At 33.9% G+C, this 17,177-nt stretch overlaps 3 protein-coding genes across 3 annotated transcripts in view; 2 read left to right on the top strand and 1 right to left on the bottom strand.

Annotated features, from left to right (window-relative positions):
* The window catches only part of Fak (protein tyrosine kinase 2 Fak), a 75,968-nt gene extending 70,086 nt beyond the window's left edge, over positions 1-5,882 (top strand). Inside the window, exons 23-27 of the mRNA XM_068769067.1 lie at positions 334-448; positions 1,140-1,207; positions 1,995-2,176; positions 2,566-2,676; positions 3,261-5,882. Of these exons, the coding sequence (XP_068625168.1) occupies positions 334-448; positions 1,140-1,207; positions 1,995-2,176; positions 2,566-2,676; positions 3,261-3,888 (1,104 nt within the window). The 3' untranslated portion in view covers positions 3,889-5,882. The remainder of the gene's footprint in view (positions 1-333; positions 449-1,139; positions 1,208-1,994; positions 2,177-2,565; positions 2,677-3,260) is intronic.
* A 919-nt stretch (positions 5,883-6,801) lies between these two features.
* Positions 6,802-12,175, bottom strand: EloC (elongin C). Its single transcript, XM_068769066.1, has 4 exons — positions 12,056-12,175; positions 10,161-10,244; positions 8,629-8,824; positions 6,802-7,828 (listed from the first exon to the last, which is right to left on the bottom strand). Exons 2-4 carry the CDS (start codon positions 10,237-10,239, stop codon positions 7,687-7,689), a joined length of 417 nt encoding a protein of 138 aa, XP_068625167.1. The 5' UTR covers positions 10,240-10,244; positions 12,056-12,175; the 3' UTR covers positions 6,802-7,686.
* Positions 12,176-12,488: 313 nt separating this feature from the next.
* On the top strand, positions 12,489-16,278 carry LOC137925593 (uncharacterized). The gene has a single exon (XM_068769055.1). The coding sequence runs from the start codon at positions 12,809-12,811 to the stop codon at positions 14,324-14,326; it is 1,518 nt and encodes a 505-aa protein (XP_068625156.1). The 5' UTR covers positions 12,489-12,808; the 3' UTR covers positions 14,327-16,278.
* The last annotated feature ends 899 nt before the right edge of the window (positions 16,279-17,177 follow it).

Genomic DNA, 17,177 nt, shown 5'->3' on the forward strand with positions numbered 1-17,177 from the left:
ACAACGCATTTTTTTGATGCTTATACTTATATAGTCAAGAGAAATTGTCTTATTAATATAATTGCTTATGTTTTGTTAATAGATTAATAATTTTGTTTATAGCAGCTAACTTATCTGATGATTCGGATGTTGGTTTGTGGTTTTATCTTTAACTTTTTAGTAGGTTTTGATACATTCAGCTAAAAGTTATAGATCGATACAAATAAAATATCTAAATGTGTAATGAAAAGGCACATTTATAAAACAATATAATTGTATTATAATTTTAATATGAGCCGACTTTAATTTATATATTATATTATTTGTGTCCGATAATTGGATGGTTTGTTGCAGAAACGCCTGTCCAACGTGCAAGTGAGTGCTGAGAGCGAGTCCGGTGGGGAACACAAATCTATGGAGCCGCAGAGCGCCGGTGCACATGAGCCTAGATCTAGTCAGCCCCATTCGGGTGAGATGGATGTTTTCTTCACATAAAACATCTTTTCCAACCACGTCCTAGTCCAAATATTTATATCTCTAAATGAAATTCGATAGTATTAACAAAATTTTGAAACATTCAATATCTGTGGTCAAATGTTTGCCTCTATAAAAAATGAATAAAACTAAACAAATTTGTAATGACATTGATGTGTTTAGATTTTGTAGTATGGTTACCATATGCACGGGTACCAGTAGGTGTACCAACGATATAGTAAAGGTTAGAGCCGGCCGGAGCCCCCGCTGGTTGTATCAACGACGAAGTCAAGATGGTAGGAAATCACAGGATGCAAGCAGCGCAAAAAGGGAGGCCTTCGGTCATCTATATGATGATGAAAACTTAAAGCTGTAAAATAATAAGATTGAATATATTATTCACTTTTTGAATTCGTGTACATTCGATGCAGTTTCTTTAGTCTAGAAATTAGTTTAAAAAGTCTAAACAGGCGTAAAATATTTTTATATTGTTCAAATGAACAGACTGTCCCATAAATTAACCTCTCACAGCTCATACAATAGAAGCAGTACAACGGTTACGGTAGCACAATAAACAAATTACTTCCGATTAATAATAACAAATAATTTCTATATTTCATAAATTACAATGTAAAATTGCTACTGAATTTATTCTGATTAATACAATGTTATTTTTCTTTTTGTAGCCGCAAATTCATCCGAAACGAGTCCGGCCAACACGGTCAAGAATAAGGAGAAACCTAAGGAGGAAAAAGTAAGTGCATATTTGTACTTAAATATATCCAAAAATGATATATAAATGTTTTATGATTGGCACAACCAATGTACAGTATGATCGGTTACAAAACTTTTAAACGAGTATAAATGTAACTCACGGCACTCAAAAAACCCACTACATAAAGTTCTAAACATGTCAGACCTCCTTGGAAAGAGGAGAGAAAAAGACTTTCTGATAAAATCAGAATTGAACATTATAAAACGAACAGGAAAAAAGAACGTTAAACAAAAAATAAAAATTGCTTAAGTGAAGGTTGGGTGGCCAAACAAAAAAAAATGAAAAAATGGTCGAAATGAATAATGAATTAATTTACAAGACATAGATGGTTGGTTGATAATATCAAAATGATCGCTGGTGGTACCTAGACAAGGGTAATATAAGCAGGGAGTAAATAAATTTAAATTTGTGTTTAAAGAAATTATTGTGTGTAATCATATATATTGTCGGAATAAATGCTGTTATAATTTTTTGTTACACATTTTCATTGTACAGCCTGAAGTTATTGGCCTACCGCATAATAATAGAAAAAAATAAAAACTGAAATAAATTTTAGAGTGGGCACTTTATACAGGTTGATGGAAATAGGTGTAAAAAATTTTATACATATCGCACATGTAATCATCCTTTGTTTATATGACCTATTTATATAGAAGGCTTCAACAAAATATTTTGATATATGTGAGCGTGCGTGACGTGCGCGTGTGTAAGTGCACGTGTGTACGTACTCACGTGCACTCGAGTGACGTGCGCGGTGTCGGTGCAGGCGTGCGAGCCGGTGTATGCGGCAACGACGCGCGTGGTGCGTGCCGTGATGCGGCTGGCAGGCGAGCGCGGCGCGGCGCCGGGGGCGCTACTGGGCTGCGTGCGCGCCGTGGGGCACGAACTGCGCGCGCTCTGCGCTACCGTCGACCTGCTCGTCGTGCCCTACCCACCGCACGCGCAGAGGTACCATTACAATAATGATTCACACAAGTCTTTACGCGAAACAATTGTAGCGGTTTAAATAAAAACTATTCCGCGTAGCCCTTACGGGTTGGGAGAAAATAAAGTAATACTATGTCATTATAATCTCATTACGTAAATCGAAGAATTGTGGCAGCGAACATGGCTCATCGTTCCTGCAGTCAACGGCCGTTGGGGGCGGAATACTTTCGAAGGACCACCAGGAGCCGGTAGAGGCGGCATGGGGACCAATGCCTAGGTGAACCAGCGACATAGTCAAGATAGCACAATATCTTGATCTTTAGTGGAGGACTATGCCTTGCAGTGGGCATTTTATACATTGTAAAAAAAATTTTTGTCAAAATTTTAAATATTATGTTGATAATTTGCAGAGAAGTGGAGATGGCGCACCAGGTGCTGAGCAAAGACATGGCGGCGCTGGTGGAGGCCATGCGGCTCGCAATGCAGTACGCCAGCACCACGCTGCAGCACGAGTACACCAAGTGAGCTCCCCGCCGCTCTAAGGCTTAAAGCGGCAACGACTGGTTTATAGCGTAGCATTGAAAACCCCATACAGGGCACAGCGCCCTAATATAAACAGACGAATAATGAGCATACTTTACGCGAAAAGAACTGTAGGTTTTGAAAAGTGTCCCTATAGGTATAGTAAATAAATAGGTGTTCCCTTATGACGATACAGCGATCGCGATGTGAGAGTGATTGCCTCCTTCATGACGTGTACATCCGCGTGCCGCAAAAAACCCGGGGTCTCTCGCATAATACTTCTCTCTAATAAGTATTTTTTAATAATATTAAATTGATGGTATTACATGGTAAACCGCATAATAAGGATGATTACGAATGCTATAAATAATTAGGTACGGTGTGGTTGAAACAATTCAAAGCAAGTGAAAGTAAAGAATAGTGTATAGGGAGTGGGAGTGATTCTCATTTAAATGCTTTATAAGAATTTCAAGACACAAAACATGTGCATCGTAACACCGGAATTTGGTTAATTATGAAAATAAGTGACAACTTCGTCTATTGTAAAATCTAAGTAACTTATTAAACATTGGTTTCGTCGCAGAAGCATGCTGGCAGCAGCGCACGTACTGGCAATGGACGCTAAGAATCTTCTTGATGTCGTTGACTGCATCCGCGAGCGGTATCCCAACGTTGACTGGCGCGCCGCTCTCCAGCCGGAGCCCGAGGTACCAGAAGAGGCCGCCCCCTGCCCGCCGGCCATACCCAACCAGACGCTCACCTCACAGAACCAGGTGTTCGCTCCCCAGTGCCAAACCTTCACACCACAGAACCCCTCACTCAGCACACAGTCGTCGGTGCAAGATGACGACGCACCGCCGAAGCCGGACTTCAAGATAAACCAGCCCGTCACCACAATACTCACGACCAGCGAACATATCACCAAGGAGTCCAACAGCCTCCCGCTTCCGGTCAACCGCGTGTCCACCCTCATACACAACTACAATCTTTACGGGAACGTCCGCGAGCCGCAGCACATATATGGCAACAGCGAAGTCGGCGCTTCCTTCCACCACTCGACCTCGTGTGACGACTCCAAGGTAGACCTCGCGCCGCTTGAGTCGGTAAAAAGTCGCGTGCAGGCCATATCCGGGAAGATCGAAGCTCCTATCTACTCCATGAGCAAAAAGATGATACCCATCGAACAGAACGCCGCCAGCGACCAGGGGTGAACTCGCACTTCGCTTTTACTGCATTTTATTTTATCTCCGCAGAGAGATGCGACTGCTTCATCGCCGGGGCTATGACGACACCTTACACTTAGTACTTTAATTTTTGAGCATTTACAACTTAATTTTTTTTCGTAATTCCTTTCGATGTACTATGCCATCGTAGCTATAGTGCAAGCTTTTAAAAGACAATCTAATGATTGCTCAATATTCCTTGTAGCGGTTAGACGCGAGGTGTTCTTACCCGAGTCGATATTGCCTATTAACATGTACCCACCACTGTCATTTATCGTTGCAGTTTAATTAACGCATAAAGTTATCGTATGTCCATTAGTACTCAACGAATATACAACTGTAAAAATAAAATATGTATCAGCGAAGAATTTTCTTTGGCTACTTGCATTATTATTTATAAAAAAACTGGTTAAGTTTTAGTTTTACGGGCAACCGTAAATGCGCAAAGACGACTGGCGTGTGAAATAGTATTCTAGGTCGTTATGGGCTTGACACGTGTGTTAATTACAATGTTAGGTATACGCTTTAAAGATTGCTTTTTCAATTGTTTTATTTCTAATCTCATTGGATGTAACATTTTGACTCTTATCTATATTATAATTTTATATTACAAACTCCCAATATAACATTGTTACATAAGGGACGCTTTGTTATTAATTTACCCATATCATATACATATGTTATCATCATCGCCATCATAGTTAACGCAGAAATAATAACATATATATTATGATTGGTACCCTGAAATTATATCCTCGTAAATTTAGCAACCAAGAGAAGTGACATTTTATTAACATTTATAATTAATGTTTTATAAATTACTTCTTTACTTTTTATAATAATAATAACGTATTAAATGAATTTAAATAATCATTATAGTAACGGCAAATATTATTTTGCTCTTATAAAAAAATGTTACAAAGTCATATTCAATCCATTTAAAGCTAGTGTTCATCTCTAAATACAATTCTTCACTTCGGTGTTTTTGGACTAATCTTTTGATTTATTCCAAACAAGCTCGGCTATTGATTTAAAATCACCATAAGCTAAAATAAAATGGTATACAACTTTCGTGCGTGTCAAGTCCCAGCGATATATTATTATATATCTATCTACATATCATCGGCATTGTTGTGCTTCAAGTAAATCATATGACATGTTGCCTAAATGGAGTTATTGTTGCACATATCTATTCCTTCTTAATCCGTGTTAAGAAAACAAAACATTCATTTAAACTGACAACTGTAAAAACTATTTCGTTTTATGTCTAATGTATTCAATCTCCATTTGAAACCAGCTCAATATGTTTATGTTCTTGTAATGTTGCCAATAATTAAAATGTAGAAATTGTCGAATCACTGTGTTTATTTCCATATGTGGTTAAATATTAGTTCTCGTAAGGAAACTGGCAAATGAATTGTAATGTATTCGAACAATATTTTTTTCTATGGAGTCTATTGTTAATCTTAGTGTTATTTTGCAATGTACGGTGTATCAATAAAGGTATTTGTAAATTTTCGTTTAGTTTAGGTGCAGATGGTGTCACAACTTACTCCGCATTTAGTTTCTACGTTATAACTCAGTATTCACCTGCTATAGAGACTTTATATTTTTTTTTTGTAAAAATGTACAAAACGAGACGGTTATCCATAATTATTTTAATTCTTATCCAAAGTTTTATTGTAAGCTTAGATCTCAGATGGAATTTTCTAGAGTTTTAGTGCATTAAATTGGTTAGTTGTGTAATTATGATGTCAGAATTTATTTATTGAAGATTTCGATTTTATTTGTAAAGTTGTTTTTTTTTCCTAATGCGTTAGCGATAAGCAGGATGTCATTCCAAAGTATATAATATTGTAAGCGACAAGCGTAGTCCGCGTATCGTAGGTTTGAACTGCTCGAGATTATTTTACCGACGACCGATACTGATTTGGACCGGTTTTTGTTTATGCATTAAACTGAATAAAGGACAGATCATTTTAAAATAACTTGTTTTATTATCCCTCTGTATAAAGTAAATTGGTTTTCTTACTACTTTTAACTATCTAACCCTTGAAATCCTTGTAAAATCGTTATTTTTCGAAAAAGGTCCTGGATTTCTTTGGCTTTTATTTTTTATACACACATGGCTAAGGGGATAAACAATATAAAGAATCAAGGATTTCTTGTGAGCGCGCAATTTTTGACGCCGTTTCAGTGTGTGGGCGGCTTCCTTAAGGCACTTGGAATCAACAGCCCTTGTTCCGTTATGCCTAAATAGACGTTTCTCCATTAGAGCTTAATGAGTATCATTGCACACACTGTTTTGCCCTCCATTGACACTCGACAAGCTATGAAAAGAGATTTCTCAAATAACTATGAAATCGAATCAGGTATAGTGCAGCTGATTGACGAGATGAAGTAATAGGCAGGCCATATGGCGCTTAAATTTGATGACCGCTTTGACCTTACCTAGAACCGGCAAACTTAGTTTAGGACGATATCATATGCCTGAAATGATAATTGTCGGCGAAAAGGATTGAATAATGGAAAAATAAGACATGGAATAACAAAAACTCGAGTGACTCGCAATGAACTGTTCTCTATTTTTGACAGCAGCATGGTTGCATAATTTCAACACCTCCAAAGTGTTAATAAATGTTGTGTACATTTAAGACTTTACTTAGCCCCATAAGTTATAATCACAAGTTGTTAAATCGACACTGCGGACCACGGCACTGATCTGTATTATGATTTTTAAGAAAACACTTTTTTATTATATCGTCTCTTAAACTACGTAGTCATTTCTGAGGTTTCACATATAAGATTTTAAAATTATTTGGCAATAAAAAATGGTTAATCTTTCAATGATACTTCCTGCATACATTTCATAATATAATTCACAGAAATAAATGAAATAAATGTAGATATTTTTCTTTTATTACAAATTGTGTTCAATTTTTACACTGTTTTTACACATTTTATTAATGTTATTATGCCTGTTTCAAATAAAAAGACACGCATTACACCTAAAATCTATTAACGACAAATTTAATGAATGTTTTAATGTTTACATTTTCTTAGTGAAAAAGCCAAACAAAAAATGAACAATATAATTTAAATGCACTAAAGCTAATTAACTGTTTAGAAGTTTAACTTGAATAAGCAAGAGGTATCATGGGAAATTTAGTGTGTGTATTACTTTATTAGTACTTTACATGTGTAAAATATATGTTCACATACAATGTATGCACATTTTTAATTTACACACTGATTTCAGAGTGTTAGTTGTGTAATTAGTGTGGTACAAACGTATATTACAGCACATTGTATTATTATTAGAAATGCGAAATGATATAAACATTATCAGATTTTTGGCAAAAAATACATTAAATTTCCTGACTGTACAACCTGGAATTCGTTATTTAACAAAATTGACACAAATTGCTTTTTGTATCAATATATACAAGCCAAGGCTTGTTTCAAAGCATTCAATACTAAAGGATTTAAATTATTACAAGTCAATATGCCTACCCATAACTACATTAAAAGGCAATAAGTATTTAACTATAGCTTTTTACTTAAGTTCAGAATTAATGTGAGAACACTGCTATTTGCTTATTCTCTTTCACATGACAGGATTGAATATTTAAACTTATGTTTATTAATTTACTGATATTGATGATTAATTTTTTTTACCTTCCCAAATTATGTTAGAAAATTTAATAAAAATCCAAACAGAACTTAGAGTCGGAGTTTAAGCAACTTATCGATAGAAAATGTCGACTAAATATTAACTTCTAAACTTCAACAGTCGAGGAAGTTCGCGGCCATTAGCAATTCGAGAGCAATTTCCGGTGCGATTGGGAACTCGGGGATTTCCGTCGACGAATTCGTGTAGCGAACTTTGTATGTGAAGTACATGCACACCTTCTGAAGCACGTGTGATCTGAAAACAAACCAAATCAGTCATATTAAATAACTATGACAGATAAATTCGAAAAACCGCGTACAAGCAGTAAATTTAAATTTATAATTAAAAGTAAATTGAAAAGCAAAAAGTTATGAAAAATATTATTCCCCCTTTTGGTCATTAAAACCTCTCCGTAATATAAGAATGTCTGTTTTACGAAAGGCTAACTAAAATAATCAAAGAAATACCAAAAATTCCTTTAACAAATTTCAGGTTTACAAACATTGATCATATAATCATTATCAAACATTTTTAGTTCGTATAATAAAGTTAATAATAAATGGTACAAATAATATGGGGAAAATGATTGCAGAATGGAAGATAGTTTAACACTAAACAACAAACATTAGCTCAAATAACACTTCTTAAATAATCTAACTTATTAAGAATTTAAAAGCACATATTCATGTCCCCTAGTCCCACTACCAACAGTGAATTATTCTCTTCACTCATTGCCATTGTTTAATTTCATGTTGAATTATTTTATTTAATGTCAACTCTGATAGCACAAATATTGTTGTTCTGATATGTATCATAAAATCAATATCAAAAGTTTTTTTTTATAATGTTAAATAAATGAAAAAAATATATACAGAAGCAACTATAGCAAAATGTTGGGTCTGATTTAATCCAGTAAAATGAATAATAGTAATTGTCATATGAGAAACCTTTGATCAAGCTTTAGCGTTTGCCAAGACAAACCTGGTGAAAAATTAAATGCAAATGTGTAAAAAACATCACTGACAAGAAAAATTAATATAAGAATTGATTATTACGGTATCTCCCTAAAGTTGACTTCATTAGCTTCATTTTCCGCAAACTGGCCAGGTCCACTCAGCATAGCCTTGATCGTGCCTGAAGTTAGAGCGTGTTCCCTCTTCACAATAAATTCATGACCATCAGAGGAAACCAATTTCACATACATTGCATCAGGGCCCTCGCAACCACCATACACTTTCTCATCGGAACTCACTGAAACATTTTTATAATTATCATAAGAGCTTCAATGACGAGAACAACTTATTTTAACTAAATAATTGCACCACTATATGCACTTAATACCATTTTATGATTCTAATAACGATTTTAAGCTAATTCATAAGTGTATTTTGCATAAAGCAGCTCAGATAGATAAATTACTGTTACTAACCTATTCTGATTTTATAAACTGTAATCAACAAAGTACCGTGTGATGAAAACATGGCGTTAAAAATTCGCAAATGGGAATCCATGAAAATTTATTTGTTTTCAATAGTTGACAACTAAAATGTTAGCTGGATTTCACAAAACAATTTAGGCAGATAATATTTTAAGAAGCTCAGCAACTGTTACATATAAAAGTTGGCATATTCCATGTTCAATACAATGTGGCGAGACAGACTTGCGAGGCATCTTATGTCAAATTTTAGGAATATGGTTGACATATAGCTGCAAGGGGTCCACTAGCTAAATTTTGAAAGTGGTTTATGGAAAAAAAAACTTGAAAATGGGATGGTAAAATTACTTCTCTAACTTGACAGTCTATCTGGTGTCTTAAAGTAAAGCAATAGGTGTTTCGTGCAAAATTTTACACATAAAACCCAATGAAACCCACAAAATTTTTGAAAGATAACTCTCTCATAACCTACTATTTTTGAAGGTCCTGGGTATAATTTTATAATAAATGGTCCTATTCAAAATTATGCTTCAATATTATGGTTCACTAATAATCTCAATTGTTATTCTGTGCATGAATGTGTATGAATTTTGTTAATCACTCTGTGTTATGGATATTTTAAACAAATATGATAAATAAATATTTGAATAAATAGCAACTTTTAACCTGTTTTAAGCTATTAACAATTCAAAAAGTGCAATACTAAGTACTTGTATCATATTGAATCATTTTCCAGAATACAACATATAAGATATGGTAAGAAATCTTACACCAGGTATTTTAAAACCACTTGCAAACAATGTGAACAATAGTAACAGCAGAACCTTAAATTGGCCTCTGCTGAGTCTCATAATAAGACAATCATTTTCCAAGTGATAAAAACAACAGTCAGCACAGAATATCAATGTATTCATGTATAGACTTGCCTGATAAATAACCAATTTTAAAAGAAATTTATAAGACAGTTTAACAAAATAAATTATTCTGTTTTTTTTTTCAAACTGTCATTTACAGGAAATAAGCTTAAAACATGGCTACTCTATATAACCCTTTTGTAAACTTGCCCAACTTTTCTACAATCTTCGTTTTTGATTGTAGAAAAGATGGGTAGTTAAGTAAAATTAAATAAATATATAATAAAAAAATACTTACTAGAACCTCCAGCAGTGGCAGAGCGTTGATCATCAGCATTCACCACGGACGCCACAGAGCCTACCACAGCCTCAGACATTGTACCTATAACATCATCAAAATAAAACTTGTTTTTTTATGTCAACAATGTCAGTGCTTCTAATAAAACATCAACTAGATGGCTCTAGGGGGAATTATCTGAAATGGATGTAAGTTTTCATATAATCAGAGCAGTGGCGTAGCTAGGGGGTGGCGAGCGGGGCGGCCGCACCAGGCACCACAAGCAGGGGGGGCACCAAAGTTGAAAATATTTTTTTTTGATTTTTTTTTTTGAATGATGAATAATGAAATGTTAAAAGAAAAATGAAAACCATAATTTAAAGTAAATAACATAAAAAGAATATCGAATTTTACTATTTTTATGCTAAAAAAGTTGTTTAATAATATGAACATTAAAAAAAAATAAACGGTTACAAATTATAATATACACAATGTTTAAGCCTTTCATTCGCAAAACACATTAAGTGTTTTTTAAAAGGGCCCTAAATCACAAAAACACATGTCTGTGTTCATGAAATGTACAAGAAGATATATATGTGTTCAACGTTTAAGGACACCCTTAATGTATAAACCACAAAGATGGGTTCATAAAGGGTTCAAAAAATTCTGGAAATATATTTTTGTTTTATCAAAAAGGGTGAGGATCATGTCCCTTTTAAAAAAAATTATTTTGATTTCTTTAATATTTTAAAGAAAAAAACAAAATTGCGCTGCAGGACTGTTGTTGATGACCTGAGGACCATTAAAAAAAGAGGTTGCAGAAACATGAACTATGTCTAAAATGACCAGAGTGGAGACTTTGCTTTAATGCTAATCACAAGAGAAATGGATAGTAAAAGCGCAAAAGAATAGTGTAGGAAATGAAAGTTTTCCTTCCTTTTGGTGTGATGTGATTATAAAAAATTCACTGTTCTAAAACTACATATTATTTTTCTTTCTATATTATTTCTAATTAAAGATAATACTGTTAAATTTGCAGATAATATTCACATTATAAACAGTATTACGCAAATATTACATGTATTAATTATTATTAAAATTACAATAAATCGTCTTGATATCACATATATGACAAAACAAAAGCATAAATGCAAATAGCAAGGAGGAAAACAACCAAGAAAACTACATTTTTGGACCTAGGGTAACTCTAAATTTGCTATTCCAGAAACTGCATGCTAATTTACAAAGTATTAATCAGCTTATTTATATTTATAAACTTATTCTTAGCTATATTTATCAAGAAAATGATGTAAAACTCTAATAAGGAGATTAAAAAATTAATTAAAATCTTATATTTGTCTAAAATTTTAATGTTTGTGCAATGGTATTAATTTTTTTTTCTATGAAAGATTTATTTATATGTAGATTTACATGTACAATTTTCATAATATTGTCCCTAAAGCATCACTCCAAATAACATTGTACTAGAATTTTAATGTAACAACAAAAAAATGTACTTGTTACATTATTTAAAGTAATTTCGACTAATATTAGTTGAAATTGTAACAATGGCTTAAGGAACATTAGATTAATCTAGTGAAAAAAGTGATTACATTAATCATAGTAATAAACCAATGAACAAGCGGCTTTAAATAGTAACAGCGATATTTGCTAGACCTTGGATACAAAAGAGACTTTTGATACTGAATCAAAATTCGTAAATCATTATTCAAAGAAAAATTTGATCGAAATTGATAGGACAGATGCCTTGATGAATGATGAATAACTTTGAAGCAATAAGGTTTTTATAAAATTTTCTACTAGCCTAGACACGGGTATAGAAAAGTATATGATCATATAAAATTTTTCTCCTAGATAGGCTTATGCGTACTAACACAAAATATGTCTCATTTTACCTTATGTTTAAAATAAAAATTGTAATCCAAAATATTAATTTTGTTACACTTTTCTTCCACTGATTCAGGTTATTTTATTATTTCATATGACCACAGACCAGTTTCAAATCAGTTTTTAATGTGACATTTTAACACAGATAACGTTTATATGGTACATTTGTGCAATAACAATGAATATACGAAAGATGCGCTGTTTGAATAAATTAAGAAAGAATATACTGAATATAAAATCAAAGTCATTCTTGAAAAGGCATGGGTTCCATTCTCTTATCAGGTTGTTACAGTAAAAAAATCTCGAAGAAGAATTCTTAAACAAGGTTTCTCCTAATTATTAAACAGAAAACTTGACTTAGGTAACACTAAAACGAGGGGTCGTCGACTATTCGGCGGATTTTTTTTTGACATGGCTTTTTGGCTTCATTTCATTATTTTGACATTTCGATGTCAACCGCTACGTATTTTATTAGAAAAAGTAGTTATTTCATCGTTTTTCGTTTGGTCTTCATTTATTTAACCCCAATAAAAGCATAAAGATTTATAAAGGAGATAATCTTTGTTTGTTACCGTGAATGGGGATCAGAAATTCCAAGAGAACCATGTGACACGAATACGAAAAAGGGCTTCCAGACCGTCAATGTGACAGAAATGTTTTCTGCCATCGCGACCAGCCATCGTCACTGCGGAGTCAGCCACAGTACAACGTGCGATCATCGGATAGTGATATAGGGTAAGCACGTCAAAAATGAACGCGAGATGGCTAGTCCGCCACGGAACCCTAGAGAAGGCGAGCAGGGCGGCTCCGAATTCTCGGAGGAGACGAGGAGGGACCGCCCGGCCGCCCCGCAGAAGACGTTCATAGCGCCGCCCCCGTCGCAGCTGCCCACTAAGCTGCAGTATGTAACGCGTCGAGCGTCCGGTCCTAGTGGAATAAAGAATGTTTATCCGACGGTGAAGACAGCGCGACGAGTGCCCACTTTGCCCGGGAAACCGAAGGAAGCCACGACGAGTGTGACAGGGGGCGAGCGGTCGGGCCCGGCCCCAGCGGCGCCCGCTCGCAGCGCCCGTCGGGACCGCAACAAACGACACGTCTGTACCACTTGCGAAAAGCGCTTCTCCAGCCCTGGTAAGCTCAGCCAACATGTCCTCTCCCACACTGGTGAGCTTCCCTTCTCCTGTGAGCTCTGTGACAAGCGTTTCAATTCTAAATTTAAGCTTGTACGTCATGGTCTTATACACAGTGAGGCACGGGCATTTGCATGTAATATTTGCGGAAAGACTTTTAATAGGAAAGACCATCTGAGCAATCATGTTCGTATACATAATCCTGTTAAAAAAATGTATACATGCGAACGGCCTGACTGCAGGAAGTCCTACACATCGCAGCTGAGTTATCGTAAACATGCAGCATTGCATTCAGCTGAGGAAGGTAATTTGCAATGTAAGATCTGTGATGAGATATTTAATACAAGGCAGGAAATTGTTTATCATCTGAAAGTGCATTCAGGAAGCCGCACAGTAAAAAATGAAACTGATAAGAAATTTCCTTGTGACTATTGTGACAGAAAGTTCTTTACAGCAAAAGACGTTAGGCGGCATCTTGTTGTACATACAGGTAGACGTGATTTCTTATGTCCTTATTGCCCACAAAAATTTGGACGCAAGGACCACTTAGTCAGGCATGTCAAGAATGCTCATCCTGAAAAGTCATGGAGGTCGGCAGCGGTTGGTACCTCTAGTGAACCACCACCAGAAGCTTCTACGTTTGAAGAGAGTTATGTTGAGTTTCCCATAGAAGGTATGGATTTTAAAATCTGGAACCCATCTTCATCTAAAGCAGGGACATCAGAGGGACGAACTAGAGTGCCATCCACAGATATCATAGTGGAAATTCCACAGGATCTCGACATAAAAGTGGAACCTTTGGAAATAAAGCAGGAACAAGAAAATTCACCCACTTATGAACCTTTTGGTTCTGAGTATGAGGTTTATGTTATTCCAGCATCATTTTCTACAACGCCGTCCAACTTGCCTTATATACCACAGCCATTGTCGGATCCCGAGCATCTACTTGATCCTGATAATGTGCAGTCTATATATTTGGATCCAGGAGAAGGGACTTCAGCTTTGCCAAGTGAAATGCTTTTACTTGAAGAAACTGAGCCTTCATATGGGACAGATGAAGGTCGAAGGCAACGATTACCAGCATTCACACAAGCTTTTCAGACAACTCCAAATCCAAAACCTCCCCCACCGCCACCACCACCACACTAACCTTGCCCGCAATGGGTAAGATTCCTGCATTTAGCTTTTGTTAATTCAAAGCTACCTCATTAGGTAAGGTTGGTCTAAGTTGTAAGATAGTCCAGAAGAAACAATAGTTACAGATAATAATCCGATATTCTATTACATTTACAAACAAACCTGAAGTGCCTTCAGAAAATATTTGCCAAATTGTAACTATATTTTTTGTTTCGGATATACCAAATGTTTCCGAATTCTACATGAATATGTGATCTAGTCGTGTATGTACTTTCGGAATTGTAAATTGTTTATTGATAGTGTACAAGTATGACATTTATGCAGTATAAATGGGACCAACTCTGTGAGATGTTAGATGGCGATCAGTAGTTCGTAGTTTTTGATGGGTCACTCAGAATTCTGTGGGCTGAAAGTAATATTAATGAACAGGAAGTGTGGAAGGTGGATATGACTCTTGAAAGTGGTGTGCTGTATAATATGTTCAGAGAGGCATGCCACTTTTCAACGTGATTTATTAATACAACAAAGAGCATACACCTTCCACTTGAGTGTAATGTCATAGTGTGGGTACCATAACATCAGATCTGTTTATACAATAGAATAAAAATCAGAGTAACCGAAGCAATTGTTAGGGTAGGGTTCATCCTCATTCTATATTCTAGAATAATTTTGAAATCCTCAGTCCTTTTACGTCCTTCAATTAGCAACACAATGCAATAAAAATACCTTTATACCTCAGAAGCATATTGCTTCCTTAGCATATAAGACAATAGAATTGGGTCAAAGTGTGATAAGCAAAGTTTATAAAGTCTGAGTCTACATCTTTTCATATAGAGTGCCAAGATTTTGAAATTTTTAAAATCATGCAAAAGTTAGATTGCATAAAATTGTGTTCTACTTTTGTAACATTTAATTTTTATTAAGTAAGAAAAAAAAAACGAAAAAAAAACATAAAAAAGTTGTAATAAAAGAGATGATAGGTACAGTTATGCCTAATCACTCTGAAATAAAATTAGCTATCATTTTGGCATTTAATTTGAATTATAGGATATAAATTTACTTAATACATTCATCAAAGTTATTAATTTTTTTTTATCATGAAAGGAATTTACAAAATGCTGATATCTATACAAAATGAAAGGATGAGATCCAGCTTATTAGGTGCCTTGCATTTTTCAGTCAAAGAAATACATTAACAATGAAGTGGAAATCCAGATTTTAAATTTAGGTACTTCATGTATATTATTGTAAAGTATGTACTTTTAACAATTAGGTAATGTATGTCAATTTAATTGTCTTTTTGGATAATTCTAAAATGATATTCTGTGCAGGCAATGGGATTCCTAAATTCTTATTAGTTATATTTAGATTGTACCATAGAAAATATTCAAAATTTTTCCCAGTACAAATTTTTAAAAATACATTGGATTCATTAAGAGAAATATAAAGAGCAGCAGTTTTTATGTAATAAGTTGCAATGTATCAAAAAATTTAATTTTCATTTATATAAATGATTCTTCTCATCAAAACTGTCTATGGGTTTTTCCCAGGTCATCTTAAAAAATAAAACTAATAATGTAAACTTTAAGCATAAATCATATTCTTTCAATAAGTTTTTAATTTCAATGTTTGGCGTCTAGTAATGGCAAGTGACAGAAAACTACTTTGTTGAGATCCAATGTAGTATATGCTTTATTTTATAAAAAATATGTATATATTTCTAATCTTTTAGGATAATAGGTGTAAAAAAATTTAATCTACCTCAATTGCAACTTATTGTTATGTTTAGAAATTTAATTACATTAGGTTAGTGATATAATTTGTTATAACTTCTCTTTTGAGACACATGCAAACAGCTGGTTCTTCATGTTAATAACAAAACAAATATATAATAGTGTGTGTGCTGCAATATCAGTCTTTAAACACTCATAAGTTTTTTTTAGAAAATTCATAAAAAACAAATGACAAAGAAAGTAAAAAAACTTAATGAAATTGTATTGTAAAATATCATCTATCATAATAAAAACTTCTTTTGATTAAAATTTTGAGAAAAGGTCAAAAATAATACTGTTCTATTTTTATTCATAGGAAAATTTATGTAATTGTTCTTTGGTTACACAATTTTAATATTTAAATTTATTGAACATTTAATTTCAAGAAATATTCAATTGTCCTTTTTGAGAAAATATTTTATGGCATTTTTTTTATTGAAATAATTTTCCGTTTTTATGGCTAGTCATGTTCAACAGCAGCACATGGTTGTATAATATTTTTAACTTTTCATCTAAACAGATGAAATGATTACATGAACTAATTATATGAAATGGAACATGAGACTAATCAGTACAAAGCATTACAACACTCCATACATTCTCTGTTTATTCTATGTATTATTGATACAGATATGTACAACGATGTATGCAATGTATTGTAGGTTTTAGATGTATACATTGTTGGTTAACATGTCAAAGACTATGGGCCGATGAGAACAATATTCCTGATTTGTTTTGTTTTTTTTTTGTAGATTCTTGCTATTTGTATTTATTTATTTAACTGTAGTCAACTGACGATAAAAATGTGTATCTATCTTGTCTTGTAACACAAAGTGTTCAATTTTTCCTTTTTATAGGAAATATTTTTATGCATAATTGTAATTGTTAAATTTTTGTATCCCAGTTTTATTGTAATGAGTGTGACTCATTACCTTTTTTAATTTTTATAATCTAAAACATGTTGTGTAATGCCAAATAATTACATAAATATATTTTGACTTTTAATCCTGTAAGATTCGAATATTTTTTATTTATGTAAACTATGGTAAATTTAGTTCAGTGAATGCAACGAAAACTCTTCGAGTTAGAAA

Source organism: Battus philenor, unplaced genomic scaffold (assembly GCF_028537555.1).
Source record: "Battus philenor isolate CCGP_79_NKW_IND1 unplaced genomic scaffold, ilBatPhil1.0.hap1 SCAF_27, whole genome shotgun sequence".
Classification (NCBI taxonomy): domain Eukaryota; kingdom Metazoa; phylum Arthropoda; class Insecta; order Lepidoptera; family Papilionidae; genus Battus; species Battus philenor.